The sequence below is a fragment of the Suillus fuscotomentosus genome (genome assembly GCF_016647785.1).
Source record: "Suillus fuscotomentosus strain FC203 chromosome Unknown F5891scaffold_52, whole genome shotgun sequence".
Taxonomy (NCBI): domain Eukaryota; kingdom Fungi; phylum Basidiomycota; class Agaricomycetes; order Boletales; family Suillaceae; genus Suillus; species Suillus fuscotomentosus.
Window position 1 is genome coordinate 346,930 of NW_024539564.1, and position 13,832 is coordinate 360,761.

At 48.3% G+C, this 13,832-nt stretch overlaps 4 protein-coding genes across 4 annotated transcripts; 1 reads left to right on the forward strand and 3 right to left on the reverse strand.

Moving 5' to 3' along the window:
• Nucleotides 1-255: 255 nt before the first annotated feature.
• F5891DRAFT_1245849 (uncharacterized protein) lies at nucleotides 256-3,455 on the forward strand (the record flags this gene model as incomplete). The annotated part of the gene is made up of 9 exons (XM_041369806.1): nucleotides 256-739; nucleotides 805-818; nucleotides 888-1,105; nucleotides 1,163-1,374; nucleotides 1,427-2,131; nucleotides 2,188-2,364; nucleotides 2,433-2,705; nucleotides 2,767-3,069; nucleotides 3,125-3,455. The coding sequence occupies 9 exons, from the start codon at nucleotides 256-258 to the stop codon at nucleotides 3,442-3,444; spliced, it is 2,706 nt and encodes a 901-aa protein (XP_041222389.1). The 3' UTR covers nucleotides 3,445-3,455.
• Nucleotides 3,456-5,911: 2,456 nt separating this feature from the next.
• F5891DRAFT_958123 (uncharacterized protein) lies at nucleotides 5,912-9,633 on the reverse strand (the record flags this gene model as incomplete). Its single annotated transcript, XM_041375539.1, has 6 exons — nucleotides 5,912-6,016; nucleotides 6,069-6,762; nucleotides 6,812-8,588; nucleotides 8,640-8,942; nucleotides 8,996-9,347; nucleotides 9,409-9,633. The coding sequence occupies 6 exons, from the start codon at nucleotides 9,631-9,633 to the stop codon at nucleotides 5,912-5,914; spliced, it is 3,456 nt and encodes a 1,151-aa protein (XP_041222390.1).
• Nucleotides 9,634-10,326: 693 nt separating this feature from the next.
• On the reverse strand, nucleotides 10,327-10,925 carry F5891DRAFT_1052324 (microsomal signal peptidase 12 kDa subunit). Its single transcript, XM_041362526.1, has 4 exons — nucleotides 10,845-10,925; nucleotides 10,733-10,792; nucleotides 10,594-10,680; nucleotides 10,327-10,537 (listed from the first exon to the last, which is right to left on the reverse strand). Exons 1-4 carry the CDS (start codon nucleotides 10,875-10,877, stop codon nucleotides 10,454-10,456), a joined length of 264 nt encoding a protein of 87 aa, XP_041222391.1. The 5' UTR covers nucleotides 10,878-10,925; the 3' UTR covers nucleotides 10,327-10,453.
• Nucleotides 10,926-11,441: 516 nt separating this feature from the next.
• On the reverse strand, nucleotides 11,442-13,489 carry F5891DRAFT_958147 (major facilitator superfamily domain-containing protein; the record flags this gene model as incomplete). The annotated part of the gene is made up of 12 exons (XM_041375543.1): nucleotides 11,442-11,684; nucleotides 11,740-11,843; nucleotides 11,890-11,968; nucleotides 12,016-12,169; nucleotides 12,224-12,262; nucleotides 12,312-12,512; nucleotides 12,564-12,759; nucleotides 12,810-13,009; nucleotides 13,063-13,161; nucleotides 13,216-13,247; nucleotides 13,302-13,367; nucleotides 13,427-13,489. The coding sequence occupies 12 exons, from the start codon at nucleotides 13,487-13,489 to the stop codon at nucleotides 11,442-11,444; spliced, it is 1,476 nt and encodes a 491-aa protein (XP_041222392.1).
• Nucleotides 13,490-13,832: the final 343 nt, after the last annotated feature.

Consider the following 13,832-nt stretch of genomic DNA (forward strand, 5'->3'; position numbering starts at 1 on the left):
TATCATGAGCGAGATGCTGACCTTTATACAGAGAGCCTTGCTGAATCCCTCGGCCATGTTATGCAAGGTAAATTTTGAATGCAAGTGTCCGTTCAATGAACTGCAAGAGCCCGAAATTAGTGGGTTCCTAAGTGTGCGGGTGCATCGGTGCCCATTTGCAAGTCATTGATGAACGTCCAACTGTCACATATACAGGCAATTATTTGAATTCAATGCTAGTATCTGCCCCCCATTTTTCCTTCTGTCTAATTCTCAATGAGTCTTACCTGTTCGCAACTTGAAGCACTTGAAAAAGTGCAACAGATATTGGACAGTGCAGGATTGTCCCCTATCTCAGTCACAAGCTCAGTTGTGTCATCGCCGTCATCACACCAAAATACACCAGACGTGGATTCAACCCTCGACACCATCTCCACTCCCCCATATCCAAGATATCAGTCTCCCGCTCCATATTATTTTACCACCAAGGAAATTTCACGGAGAGCCAACTATGTGAATCGAGCCACCAAAGTCAGCGCAATTGTTGATCACCCTGTTCATGCTATCCTCGAGTATCCCATAACAGCACCTGGCAGCATTGCACACCGTTTTGTTGTTGATCCCATATCCTTCGTGCAGCCTCAATCAGCATTCCAATATTCTCTTGGTGGAGGTCATGGTGGGCGTGAAAATGCAGTGTGCCTGCTTCTCCGAGATGATGCAGGCAAAGGTGTTCGTTGTCGCCAGCTTAAGTCATCGTGTATGTACATTAATGATGTCTGAGACTATTGATTTTATCATACTAATAAGAACGAGAACATACAGGCAATGGCCTCAAGGTATGTACATTCAACGAGGCCAGTTTCAGCAGTAATTATGCTGCATCTCCGACTTGGAGTCTGTCTCAGGCTGGATACAGTGATGATTCTGCAGAGGCAGAGGTTTTCAACAAGACTCTAGCATTTTTTTGTGCTGTCTCTGGACGGGGATGTGGCTTCGATGCAAACTTGGATTTAAGTCCTGAGATAGTACTAGACAGCTTTGATCTTCACTCCGAGTCAGAGTCCAGGGGGTGTGGGGCTCCCCTCATGTTATCTGTGAATAATCTTGGCCGTCCATATATTCAGTCAGTTCAACTTAAACGGCTAGAGTGTGTACTACATAGACTAATGATCCATTGCAGCTGCAAAAATTTCAATGCTTCTGTTTCTCGAGCTCGCACCCATCTTGTCCTCCGGAATTTGGACGAATTCAATACTGATTACTTGCGGGCACTTATAGAGAACGACCTGAAGGCAATTTCCTTTCATGAAACACGAGCAAAAAATGATGGATATGGTCCTCTCATGCCGTGCACATTTGTTGCCTCCCCTGCCGAGCAGAAGCAATGTTGTCGTGAGTTACTTTCTGTCATTTGAAGTAGCATATATCCTAATCTGTTGGGCAGCATATTGGCATCGAAATCATGAAGGAAAATTGGCTCGTGGAACACTTCGTAGCTGGCCAGTTCCATGCAAGGCAAAGTTCGACATATATACACCATACAATCTCACTGCCTGCCCACAAGTCCTCGTTATCTGCACCAACAATCACAGCCACCCTCCGCCTGCACCTGTCAAAACTCCAGAAGCTATTAAAGCCATTTTCTACGAGTTGCTGCTCACACTCAGCTGGAAACTTGCTGATGCAACACCACGTCGGATTTTACTTGATTCTGCATTCATACAAGCTTTACAAGCTCACCTCAGTTGGAAGGAAACCCACAATCCCACACTGTCAGACCTTCACCCGTCTCTTGGGAACTCTGACCATGCTCGGCGCCTCATCAACACTTTGCGGTTTAATGAATTTCCAAGTGGAACAGGATTCGCAGGTGCTATTCACTTGGCAACAAAACACGATCTTTTGCCCATTGACGAGCGCTATATTTGTTGTGCGGAGTCACATCAGCTATCCACCAAATCAGCATCAAATCCACCTGCGGCCACCACATCAACTTCGATTAGTAGTCTGCAGCTGGTCATTTGTATGACAAAGCGGATGTCATGGCGTCTGATGCAAGCAAAACGGCTCTCGATCAATACTTCATTCAAACGTGTACATGGCTGGCAGGAATTTGAATTTGAGTCTTGGGACGTTGCCCACATGAAATGTAAGTTCAATACCAAATTGCTCAACTCAGCTGATGGCCATGACCATGTATTGTAGCTGTTATTGGTGCTCGAGCATTCACGACATCTCAATCAGCACAAGCACACTTCATCCTCTTCCAACGAATATTCGAGATTGCCAGTGCGGACACAGGTTGTGCTGTTCAGTTTCAATACATGCACGGAGAAGGGATTCAAACCATCATTGCTGATGGACATAAAGGTCAAGGTCTTGGTAAGTATATTTTCTTGGAATCCGAGTCAACGTGAATTGCAATTTGAATATATTCAATAATTCCACAGGCCTAGGTATGTATTGCGTATACCTGTGTAAAGACTCAATACAGGCTTGCCGCTATGACACCACTGCTCTACTTCGTGACCTGGATCCATATGACCATCTGCGCCGCTTCTACCGTCTATGTCTTGCGCACTATAAACGGAATATCCGTAGTCTCCGTGGTCAAATTCCCAAAGATGTGGAAATTGCCATGTTGACGATCGCATCAGCGGAGCCTCATCCTGATCTACAGGGAACATTGAAGAAGATAAAGAAAGGTGGAAAAAAGGCTGCAGGTTTGTGATATTTTCTAATTCATGTTTTGAAGTATTTCTAAGGCAAGATTACTACCGGCAGCATGGCTTAAAGATAAAATTGAGGGCACGAAGTTTGTGCTACCGGCACTCTATCAGCCAAACAGTCTCATCCCGCTCGAAATTTGGAAGGCCTCACCAACTACTACCAATGGAAACGAGCAAGCACACAGGAATATCAATCGTGATGGTGTGGGTCTTACGCTATTGGGAGGAATCATGCGAGGATTTCACTACGACACAAACATCAGCGCTAGTTTGGACCTTTTCGATGCATTTGGCATCAACTCCAGCGACCGTTTATCTACCCATGCTTACCGTGCAAAACGTGCTCTTGCTCGACAAGGTAAGCAATACTAGTATATTCATGTTATTATCTAGAACACTTAAATGGTTTTCAGTCAGATATACAAGGTCTTCGCCCTCGGAGGGCAACACAAGCTTCGCATGTGTTCATCTCACTCCTCCACCTGTTGAGCCCCAACCTGAACTCATTCCCAACTCGTCTCTGATGACCGGTTCCACCGGCGGCGCCATCCCAGTATCGACATTCAGCACTCTCACTTATGCACTAACTGCAGGTGCACACGTTATGGATCATCGAGCTCATTCCCCATCGTTTAGTGCTGCACCTCCCACTGTATGCGCAGTACATCACCATATCTATCCCACTCGAGATCAACTGAGCACTTTCAGTACATTGCAAGGTGCTGTAGAGTAGATGATACGATGCCCGGCGGTGCAATTTTTATTAATGGTGCAAAGATTACATGTATGATGCGATGAGATAAGTATTTGGGGGGCAGGAATCAGAATCAAGAGCGCGCGCGACCTTAAACTCGACGTCGGTCGCGGCCTTCATAAGATGAGGTGAGAATGTCAGAGAACCGCGAGCCTGGAACTGAGCGGCCGAGCAAGCGAGAGAGATGAGATGAGAGAAGGCCGCAATTCCAGGTCGAACGTGACAGAGACGGCAAGACAGCCGATGAATGAGGACATGGTGCAGTGGGTGTGAGAGAGTGAGGACAACGAGCGAGCGAGTGGGAGCAGTGAAAAGCCGGTGGAGGATCATAACTGTCTAGGAAGATGTAGTTAAACATATGTCAGTTGGTGAGAGTCTTCAGAGTTGGATTAGTTAGTACGTACATTTCAAAAGGCTAAAGGCAGCCTCATTAACCGACGAGGACACCAACGACGTACATCGATATTTGGAGCATCGAGCAGCGTGCGCAGGTTTGGCCGTGGAGGCAAGATAATAATGAACAGCCACGTCAGCGCTATTGTAAAGTCAACAGGCATTAGTAACGAAGATGGGCTCCTCGGGGTCTTGCATAGGCTTGAAGGAGCAATTGCTCGTACCTTGAACTGACGCAATCCCAGGGAGCCGAAAATTTTCGGACGAGTAACAGGGGACGGTAGACTCATATTTCACCCACTCCTCCATCTCTACTCCCCGAACCGGCATTCATAGATTGATCATGTCAACAGTATTGACATGATATTCGTGCATCCATTCGGCGGACCTTGGTCTGTCAAACTTGGTGCACTTTACCCGCGAAATTATGTTGCGCACCCTTATCGTCCCACGACTGAATGAGAGTATTCTCCAGCCGTGTTCAATTATGCAGGAATTTAGTTCCTATTCGCGAATCGCATGTCATGATAATATTCACATATACGCAGGCGATTCAGTGCGGCTGTTGAATCGCAATGATTTTTGCGCCTTGGACTTCGATGCTGCCCATGGCAGAATGGAGATTTATGGCGCCATGGACAAGATATCTGGCCAACGGGCACTTTAATACCCTGTCGTTGAGCTGGCGGAAAGTGTGAGGCACAGTTACAAGTCACTCATTCATGCTCGAGGTCGCATTGCGCCGTTCCTGGAAACCATGGAGATAGTGTATTTCGAAGCATGGCCATTCACTTCCTGCCCCGTTTGGAAAACTTCGCAGCCTCATCTTGTCAGTCCCAGGGGTCATGAGCCTTCTTCGTAGACCTGACGAGGATGCGAACAACGGGCAGTTACTAACTTACGGAAGCTTGTCACATTCGACTCGATCGGTGGGCGTCTTCGATCTTTGATGATACACAGGCTTGATCCATGCTGTTCGCTGGAACGTTGCCCTGTTCTCGAGACACTTATTTACGTATCTTCGACGAGTTCAAACATCTCCGTTTTCACTTCGCACGATTCGCCGGCTTATCGCTTCGGCATATATCTCATCTTGAACCATCATGATGCCGATTTGGCACTTACGACTGCGAGGCTCCGAGCCGTTCGCTAGCGTCAAAGAGGCCTGCAAAGATGCTGGAATGTCACTGACCCGGATAGTTCCGGGCATGCTAGGGCTGGGTCTCCAGGGGTAGGATAATGTTGATCCAGATCGTCCAATCCTTGCGAGGGCTATAAGCTCAAGATGATCTGATGATCTTACGTGCATCTTATACCAGCTATTCATTGTCCGCTTGCTGTGAATTCAATTGATACGTCTGTAGTAGTTGGACTTTATCTTTATTCAAAAAGTCACAACGTTTCAACTCTAACTGTCATTCCTATTGATTTTTCGACAGGGCGACTAAACCTCCCGATACCAAACTGTGGGACCAGGACGCCCATAAACATCTGACTCGAACGTTGCGTTGTCCCAGATCAATCGCACAGCATGTACACTGGTCGTCGTATGGGTTGCGAAGTTTGGCTCTTTCCTTTCTTATGTCCTGCCCAAACATTTTATCACTGCATTAAATATTCATGCAGGCTGGATTATGAGTATCTTCAGAGTCTCGGGTCGCTCAAGTTAACGAGCATAAATAAGTGTCAATAACCAAGTGGGGAATGCATGCTGATCTTTCAAATAAGTCAGACGACTGAAGCGAGGGTAGTAAGAGTCCTCGCAGACTTTCCATCGTTCTGTACAGTACTCCCAGAGCAAGATGGAAGAACATGTAAGATAGGTATTATTGCCGTCCTCGAGAGAAGCAGTGATACACGTGAGAAATGAGCGGGAAGTAAGTATTTGGCAGCGTATGAGCGGAACACCTGTGACGCGTCGTGTATAACCCATTTTAACTAGAGGAGGAAAAGAAAACATAAAGAAGAAGATATCTCACAAAAGATGGAAATATTGAGCATGAGGATGCCTCAAAAAGAGGCAAATCATAAAGGGGGCCACGAAGGCGATTGGTCATAGCTTAAGCTCAGTAAGAACTCTCCGGGCGAGCATTTGGTATTGCCAACCATCGCCACCAGCCCTTCGGAACTGTATGCCGTGGAGTGGCAGCCAAGGAACCTAGGGAAACTCTGTCAGATGTTAGAGACGATGACGAGGAGGAAAATCATACCTTAATAATATTAATTTCGAAACGAACTGAAAGTGAACTAGCACCGATAGATTCGAATACTTCACGGTCGACTTCACCGGTAGGGAAAGGTGCCGGCCGGGGAGTGTGCGGCTGAGGTGTAGCAGCAAAATCACGGGGTATGGGCGGTAAGACCTTGCCTTTAACTGGTGTTTGCGAGCGGAATGGATCACGCTGTTCCTCTTGGGGTGTCCCCGGCGTGAGCACATTAGCTTCCTGATGCCGAGAATTATCCGCTGTAATGGTGTGGGTATTAGAGGAGACATTGAAAAATGAAGACGATCCGCTGCTGGGGGTGGCACTTAGTGCAGTCCCGATCGATGGCCTGTGAGGGAGCTCTTTCTCTAAAGGAGCCTCCTGCTCTTTTTCCTTCATACTCTCCCTCTCCCTCTCCCGCTCCTTAGACTTCATACCGAAAGACATCTTCGACGCTTTCTTCACAAGCGATCGAGGCGTAATTCCAGTTTCGTTGGAGCCACCAGAAGCAGTCCGGCGGTGATGACTAGAGCGTCCTTGGACCTGAGTTGATTCGGGGACAGATGAAATGTCGATGGAGGGTACATGGATGCACTCAAAGCCACACCGTGTCTCTCGATATTGAACCTGCATTCGGTCCAGAACTTTCTTGATATCAGCCTTGAGCACTGATGGTGGTTTTGTAGAAGTGGTTGCAACACTGTCGCACATCTCAGCACTGTCCAAATAACCATGCGACTCGCGCTCACCTGAACAGCCCCTTAAGATGCACCGGCTTGAAGTCCTTATCACTGTGGTGTCCACTCTGCTCATCCTTGAAGCCATCGTCCTGATCAACTGCCTCTTGCTCAACATTCTCCTCCACCTTCTCAGTTTGTCCAAAGCCACTCAAGCCAGTTGGACGTCCGCTGCTCGTCCCATAACCAGTCGATGGCCGACGATGTCGTCCGATGGTGCCACCGATACTAGGGAGCAAAGATCCACCAGTGCTACTCCGGCGCTCGTGCCGAATCTGACGACCTTGGGGATCAAGAATGGTGGCAGCTCGCCTGTGCACGTTCCCAAGAGGCTGGCTCTGGCTAGCAGTAATAGGTTGAGGCGCAATGATGGAGGATCTGCGTACATCGACATCTGCGCCCCGCTTCCAAGACGATTCAGCAGGCTTCTCGCCATCATCTCCCGATGATCGCAACGGCACAGCGCCTAACATCGTCGTCCGCTTACCAATACTCCGTTTATTATCATCACCCTTCCCAACCAGAAGCGTGCCAAACCTGCGCACGAGCGTTGCGCCAGCTGATAATGGACCGTCGTGTGTATGTGCACGATCCCCTGCGGACAGAACCTTATCCTGGTCCGTGAATTCGTCCTCCAGACCAGCCGATTGAGAGCCCTGCTCCTCGCCGTGTTCGTCCACACGACTTTCGCCACTAACAAACCCTCCACCCCATCCGCGGAGCGCAGTTGGTCGCTGGCTCATGCTGTGGCTGCGGCGGTGAGTGGACGCAGGTGGAGCACGCGGAAGTGCTGTCGCCGGCCCTGGCGTTGGCGTTGGCGGTTGGGAAATTTCGACGCGCTTCGTAGCAGGTGGAGGTAGCCCCGAGTCACGCGCTCTCACTTGCCCATGGAATGCAGCAGAGGTTGGAGAAGCCGCTGCAGATGCTGCATCGTAGGACATGTCGGAGTAATGCGACGTCTCAGGCGCAGGAAGGCGCGGGAGAGGCATGCCGTAGTCTGCTTTACCAGATGCAGAGGTGGCAGGCTGCTGTTGCTCCTTCTTGACAGGAGCAGGTTGAGTGAAGGTATTAGCCGGGTAAGGGGGTGGTGCAGAAGCGTCAGTGGCGGATGCATTGGCTGCAGTGGTCGATTGAATGGAAAGCTGGGAGCTGGCAAAGCGCCCGGGGCCGTAGACACGTTCACGCTCCAACTTCTCGCGGGAAAGGTAATACATTGTGACCAGTGGATGGAATCCCTGCGTTGGGTCAAGGGGATCGCGCGCGCCATCGCCAACTGACAGAAGCGACTGAGAGGTGGGTGGCGAGTGAGAAGGAGTGGTGGGTGGCGATGAGGAAGGGGAGAACAGCTTCCGGCGATAAAAGTCGAACCCAGAAAAACGTTTTGACTTCTTTGAAGGACTCATTGTAGAATCATTCTTGTGCGCATTCGCGGCCGACCCATCGAAGGATATAGCAAGGGAGGAATTAGAAAACTCGAGACGGTTGTTTGCGCCATTGCGGCCACCGCGCTTGCGGTCCCAAGCCTGGACCGCGCGGGCATAAGCGTCAGATTCGAGCACCTTTCGGAGGTTCCGTTCGATTTCCTCATCAGTCCCAAATTCGAAGCCTTTCATGCCTTTGATGACCTGTTTATCAAGGTCATCAGGTCGGAGCGGGTCCCGATGTATCATGTGCGAGTCAGGGGGACCGCTGAACCCACGAATCATCCATGGATGCTCAAGTACCTCGGTCAGCGAGGCACGCATAGCGGGGTTAGTGACAAGCATTCGGGAGAGTAAGTGCTTGCACTCTAGAGAATTGATCAGTGAGTATCATGCTTCACAGCACAATTCGGACGCACCTGCACTTAACCACACAGGATACTCGACCAGCCCGCGCTTAATTTTGGCATGCAGTGCTGGCATGCTCTGATCATCGAAAGGCACTTTGCCACATACGAGCACGTAGAGGACAACTCCAAAACTCCATACATCAACCTCTGGTCCAATGTAGACCTTCGCATTAAGGAGTTCGGGAGCCGCAAAGTATAGGGAACCACAAAAGGTCGACAGAGTGGAACAAGGGTCGTAGAGATTAGACAGGCCAAAGTCGATTATCTTGATGTTTCCTGTTTCAGATATGAGAATGTTCTCGATTTTGAGATCTGCAACATAGACAATGAGAATATGAGACAATACAGATCCAGCAGCAACAGACCTCGATGGACCACATTGTTTCGATGGCAGTAATCTAGCGCACTTCCTATCTGACGAGCGAACTTGCGGGCGACACGTTCCCGCAACCGACCGTGACTGATAATATAGTCGAGCATCTGGCCACCGTTCACGTATTCGAATACCATGTAATAATGATGTTGATGGACGATCATCTCGCGCATGCCGCAGATGTACGGGTGATGGAGAAGCATAGAGAGAGCAGCTTCACGAAGAGTGCGTATCTCTTTTGAAGCATCTTTTGAGGCCTGCTTTGCGACTGCTTCTGGAGTTGCATTTGAACCATTCGGCTGGGAAGCCTGCGGATACACTCGAGGGAGGATTTTGACAGCGAGCTACGAACAAGAACCGGGGTGTTCGAAGATAATTCATCTCTGATATGAACGCAGCACACACCTTTTCTTCCGTGATATTATGAATAGCCAACTTGACCTTCCCCATGCTACCAGCTCCGAGTGTCTTGGTCAAGGTGTAGTCACCAAGGATGCGGTGTGAGCTTCGACCCTGTTTGCTGGTTGAACCATCTCTGATCTGACGGTGTTTTGAGTCTGTAGTCTGCTGTCTTTCGCGGTCTGAAGAACTTGACATTGGAGTTGTGGTACCAAATGCCTGCGGAGGCATTGAGACTGGGCGGGGCCTGTGAGACGTAGCTTGCGACCTTGGAGAGGGTAAAGGGCGTGGAGTAGTAGTATTTTGCTTCGTGGTCGCCGTCGTGACGGTTGCTTTAGTTGTTGTTAACGGCGTTAAAGTATGTGACCTTGCTGGTGGAGGTGATGAAAGAAGCTGTGGCTGATGAGCCGAGGGCGGTTGCTTGATGGCCATATCAGACTCATAACCTCCTGCGTGTGACGGCGTAATCAAACCAGTTTCTTCAGGCACCTGTCCTAGTGGCCCTGCCATAGATGATGGGTAGAACGCTGCCATGGAGGTCTTTAACGCCAACCTATCGTTTTCAAAGGCGGTGCTCACGATTCAGGCTAGTTAGTAGAACCGCCTCCGAATCAACGTTTTGAAATCACTCAGGGCGCGGTCAAGCGTCTATGTTCGCAAACGGAGATTTGCTCCCAGTTGAACAAATGCTCCTGATTTTCTCATGTATGTCTCATCGTGTCTCATCACTACTTAAGGTTCTAGTGCCAAAAATCCCCCAAGTTCCACTCGGGGAAACAATCCCAATGGTCAAAGGCCTTTGCTGGCTGTTCGAACTGAATGGTAGCGATGCCAACCACCACTACCCCGATACACGCATGAATGCATGCGAGGAAGGAAGAATAAAAATTGCTACACAAGCTTACCTAGTACTCTCAGGCTGTCGAAGCGCACAAATAGCACATTAATAATATTTACTCACTCTTTGCAATAATAGATTATCAGAAGCAAGAAAAGTCCTGCTTCCCGCGTCTGCCGCAGGAGGTAAGAATATCAAAATAAACACGGAATGTTACTTCTGACTCTGTTCTTGTACAGATTCGGATAACCATGTCACTGGATGACGATTGAACATGGGCCAAGGAGGTAGGACAACCTATAGAAAAGGTGTGAATTGACTAGGTACATGGACGTCTCGCGAAGCAAACTCACCAGAGACAGCGCTACAGTACAGAGCACGAACGTACTCATTGTTATCATGAGAGAGCTGAAGGCAAACCCAATGACAAAAGAGAGGAACTGCCAGAAGAGATCCAATTGGCTAAACGCAGCGGCAGCGAAGGGCACGTACTGTGCTAGTGATGAGTACCACGCGAACAATGTCATCCGCAGTCTTTTGCCCTTTGAAGTCCTGTATTTTTATATGGTCAGCTCCAATCCAAAGAATCAAAAAAGTACCCCACTATTCTGCCTTCCACCAGCTCCTGTATGGTCATGACTGTTGTCTAGAAAGCTCATATGATAATTGTTCATGGATGTTAGCGTTAGCAATTGACACGACACTTAGATTCGTGTGAAAATGTTGCCTATCTCGACAGGACCCCATGAACCCGACAGCTTAAAGAATTACCCCTGCTGCCTATACTGATCAAAGCAGCATGCTGATTTTTTATCCATCTAGTAGGATACTACTTGAGGCCGTTCAAGTCAGGTAGTAAGGCCTAAATCCATTGCATCAAGGCTTAACCAGGCCTTCTGACATAATATGCTACAGTAATAACAGCACCCAGGCCTGCGTGAGTTGTCACGACCGTTCGAGATTACTATTTACCTCATATCAAACAGCGCATCGCACTATTAGCAGCAAGTATGCTTATATAGATGCAAAGGGGAATTCTAATCTGGCGTGGTACATACTTGGTACTCTATCTCAACACAGATCGCCGTCTATTGAATACTGTACAAAACAAAAGAGATTCCAATCCGTCAGACTTGGACAAAACAATGCTCCTTTTTACTTGGGAGACTCACTCTGCCCCGACTTCAAATTATGATCATCGTCAGACTTTCCGCGTCCTAGTCTGCGCATGTTTTTTGCCGATGATGCCCAGGTCTCTCAACCCAACGATAACGACGACAATGCTCAAAAGTGTCGATGCGAAACAAGTCCACCCAGCTGCTCGGAAACCGACCATCAAGACTTCTGGCGACTGAGAATCAAGTTCCGGATGTTTGTTGTTGTATGCTTTGGACACAGAGTCTGCAATTTCAGATGTTACTGCAAGTCCGAGTGCTGTAGCAAGCTGTTCACAAAAAGCTCAGCGAAATAAAATGAGAGGGGGAAATTGAACCTCGTACTCTTGTGGCAACGCTGAAAATGCCACCCGCAAGGGATTGCGAGTCTTCATCTAGCGATACAGTGATTTGCTGGTTCCCCAACGAATATACGATATCCACCCCAGCTGCAGAAATATCAGCCTCTCTTCACTGAGAGAAGAAATAACGCACCAATGGTGATCATCATAAAAAACGCCATGTGCCAGAAGCTAAGACTGGGGTTTATCAAAGCGAAGATTACGCTTGATGCCTTCCCAAGATTGAATATTTATTCTCAGCTGAGGTTGAGTCGCTTACTGAGCTGACGAGCAAACCGATCAACATCAAAATATGTGCAGGGACGCGCGCCACATAATATCCCGCTGCGATGCTAGGAACGGCTCCAGCGATAGCCATAGGTATGAACCGAAGAGAGGTTTGCAATGGATTCAGCAATTGTACCTGTTGGAAGCTGAAGACCATTAGTGGTCAACAGAGATCAATTGATTAAAATAGACCAGCATACTATAGCGTGAAGAAATAATTTAGAGCATCGAAGCTAAACCTGCCAGGAACATGAATGACTGAGACCAATCCCTCAGGAATTCACGCACCAACCAAAAAATATCACGCCAACGAGGGGACCCAATTTTACTCCAGGCCGCCTCCATATTTTCAGAGGTATGAGAACCGACATGTTCCTTGATTCCCTCCAGTGCTCCCAGAAGACAAATGCGACCAGCAAAATGATGGACACAAGGAATAGGCTAAGGACCTGGGGTGCCAACCAACCCTTTTGAGCAGTTGTGGAGTCACTCGAATCCAGTTTAGTAATTCCTACTGCAAGATGCAGGGTATGTCCTTACGATAGACTGAATATCAGAAGGCCAAGGCCAGCTGTGCTTAGCGCAGCACCACCCCAGTCTAAACCTTTGTTGTAACGCCGATTGGAGTGATCTTTTGGAAATACCACGAGAGCTAGACAAACGAAGAAAACAGCAAGACCCGCTTGAATGCAGAACAACGAACGCCATGTGGCGCGACTTTCAGTCAAAAGACCGCCTTAGAAGTTGAATGAATTGTCCACCGGAAATGTTGCTAGACAAACTTACTAGAAATAAGGCCTAGAATGAATCCCACAGGTGATCCAACACCTATTGCGCTGAAAGCCTTGTTCCTGCTTGTTCCTGGTGGGAAGTACGACGAACATAATCCAATCGCAGCGGGGGTGTTGGCAGCAGATCCTATCCCCAAGAGCGCCATATCTATGATGAAAACATCTGAACTTGGAACGAAGGCCGTTGCAAGACTCCTGGCGTGATTTTCTCGAGTTAAAATTTTGAGCACTCAAATTTGACCACTGACCAGATCGCGAACCATAGAGACCCAGCGAGGAACATGAAGCGGCCTCCGAATATATCCCCCAGTCTTCCACAGAATAGAAGCAAGCCACCAAATGACAAACTATTTAACAATGTCAGTGACTAGTAGTTGGTCACGAGTATTGTAGAGACGTACGAATTCACATTGACCGGCCAGTAGAGGTTACCCTAGACACATGCATGTTGTGTTTCGGAGTAGTATGGGTGGAGTAGCAAACAAACCTCTTGGAAATTAAGGTCTCTTCCAATAGTGGGAAGCGCGACTGTGACAGCGCCGAGGAGGAAAACCTTCATTCCATATCGGGTGCACGAATTATTGAAATTCCAAAAGAAAAAAACATGCTTACATTCAGGGTCGTAACACCACAAAGGACGGTGATGAATGCAATATCCCGTGCACTTAAGCCCATGATCTGGCACCCAAAGTCAAGTTGTGGAGAATGACTGTGGAATTAGAATTTTGTTCAGGATTTACAGCGATAGGTAGATATTTATGCACAATGCGAAGGTACGTCAGCTTTTACTGTCAGCCTTTAGTAAGTTGCATACCCTACCTGCTGCATGGATTTTCTGTGACACTAGGAGGATATCGGGATCACCGGGATCTGCGCCGGTAGGTGGTCTGTTTCACTTGCTGAACTGTTGGAGATATGGTGTGAATGAAGGGAAGGTACTTCTGTGTCATTGTCTTTTTCAGACTAACCAGGTAACGGCACTCGGCAGCACCAAGTCCTGTTTGGATAACTCTCCTTC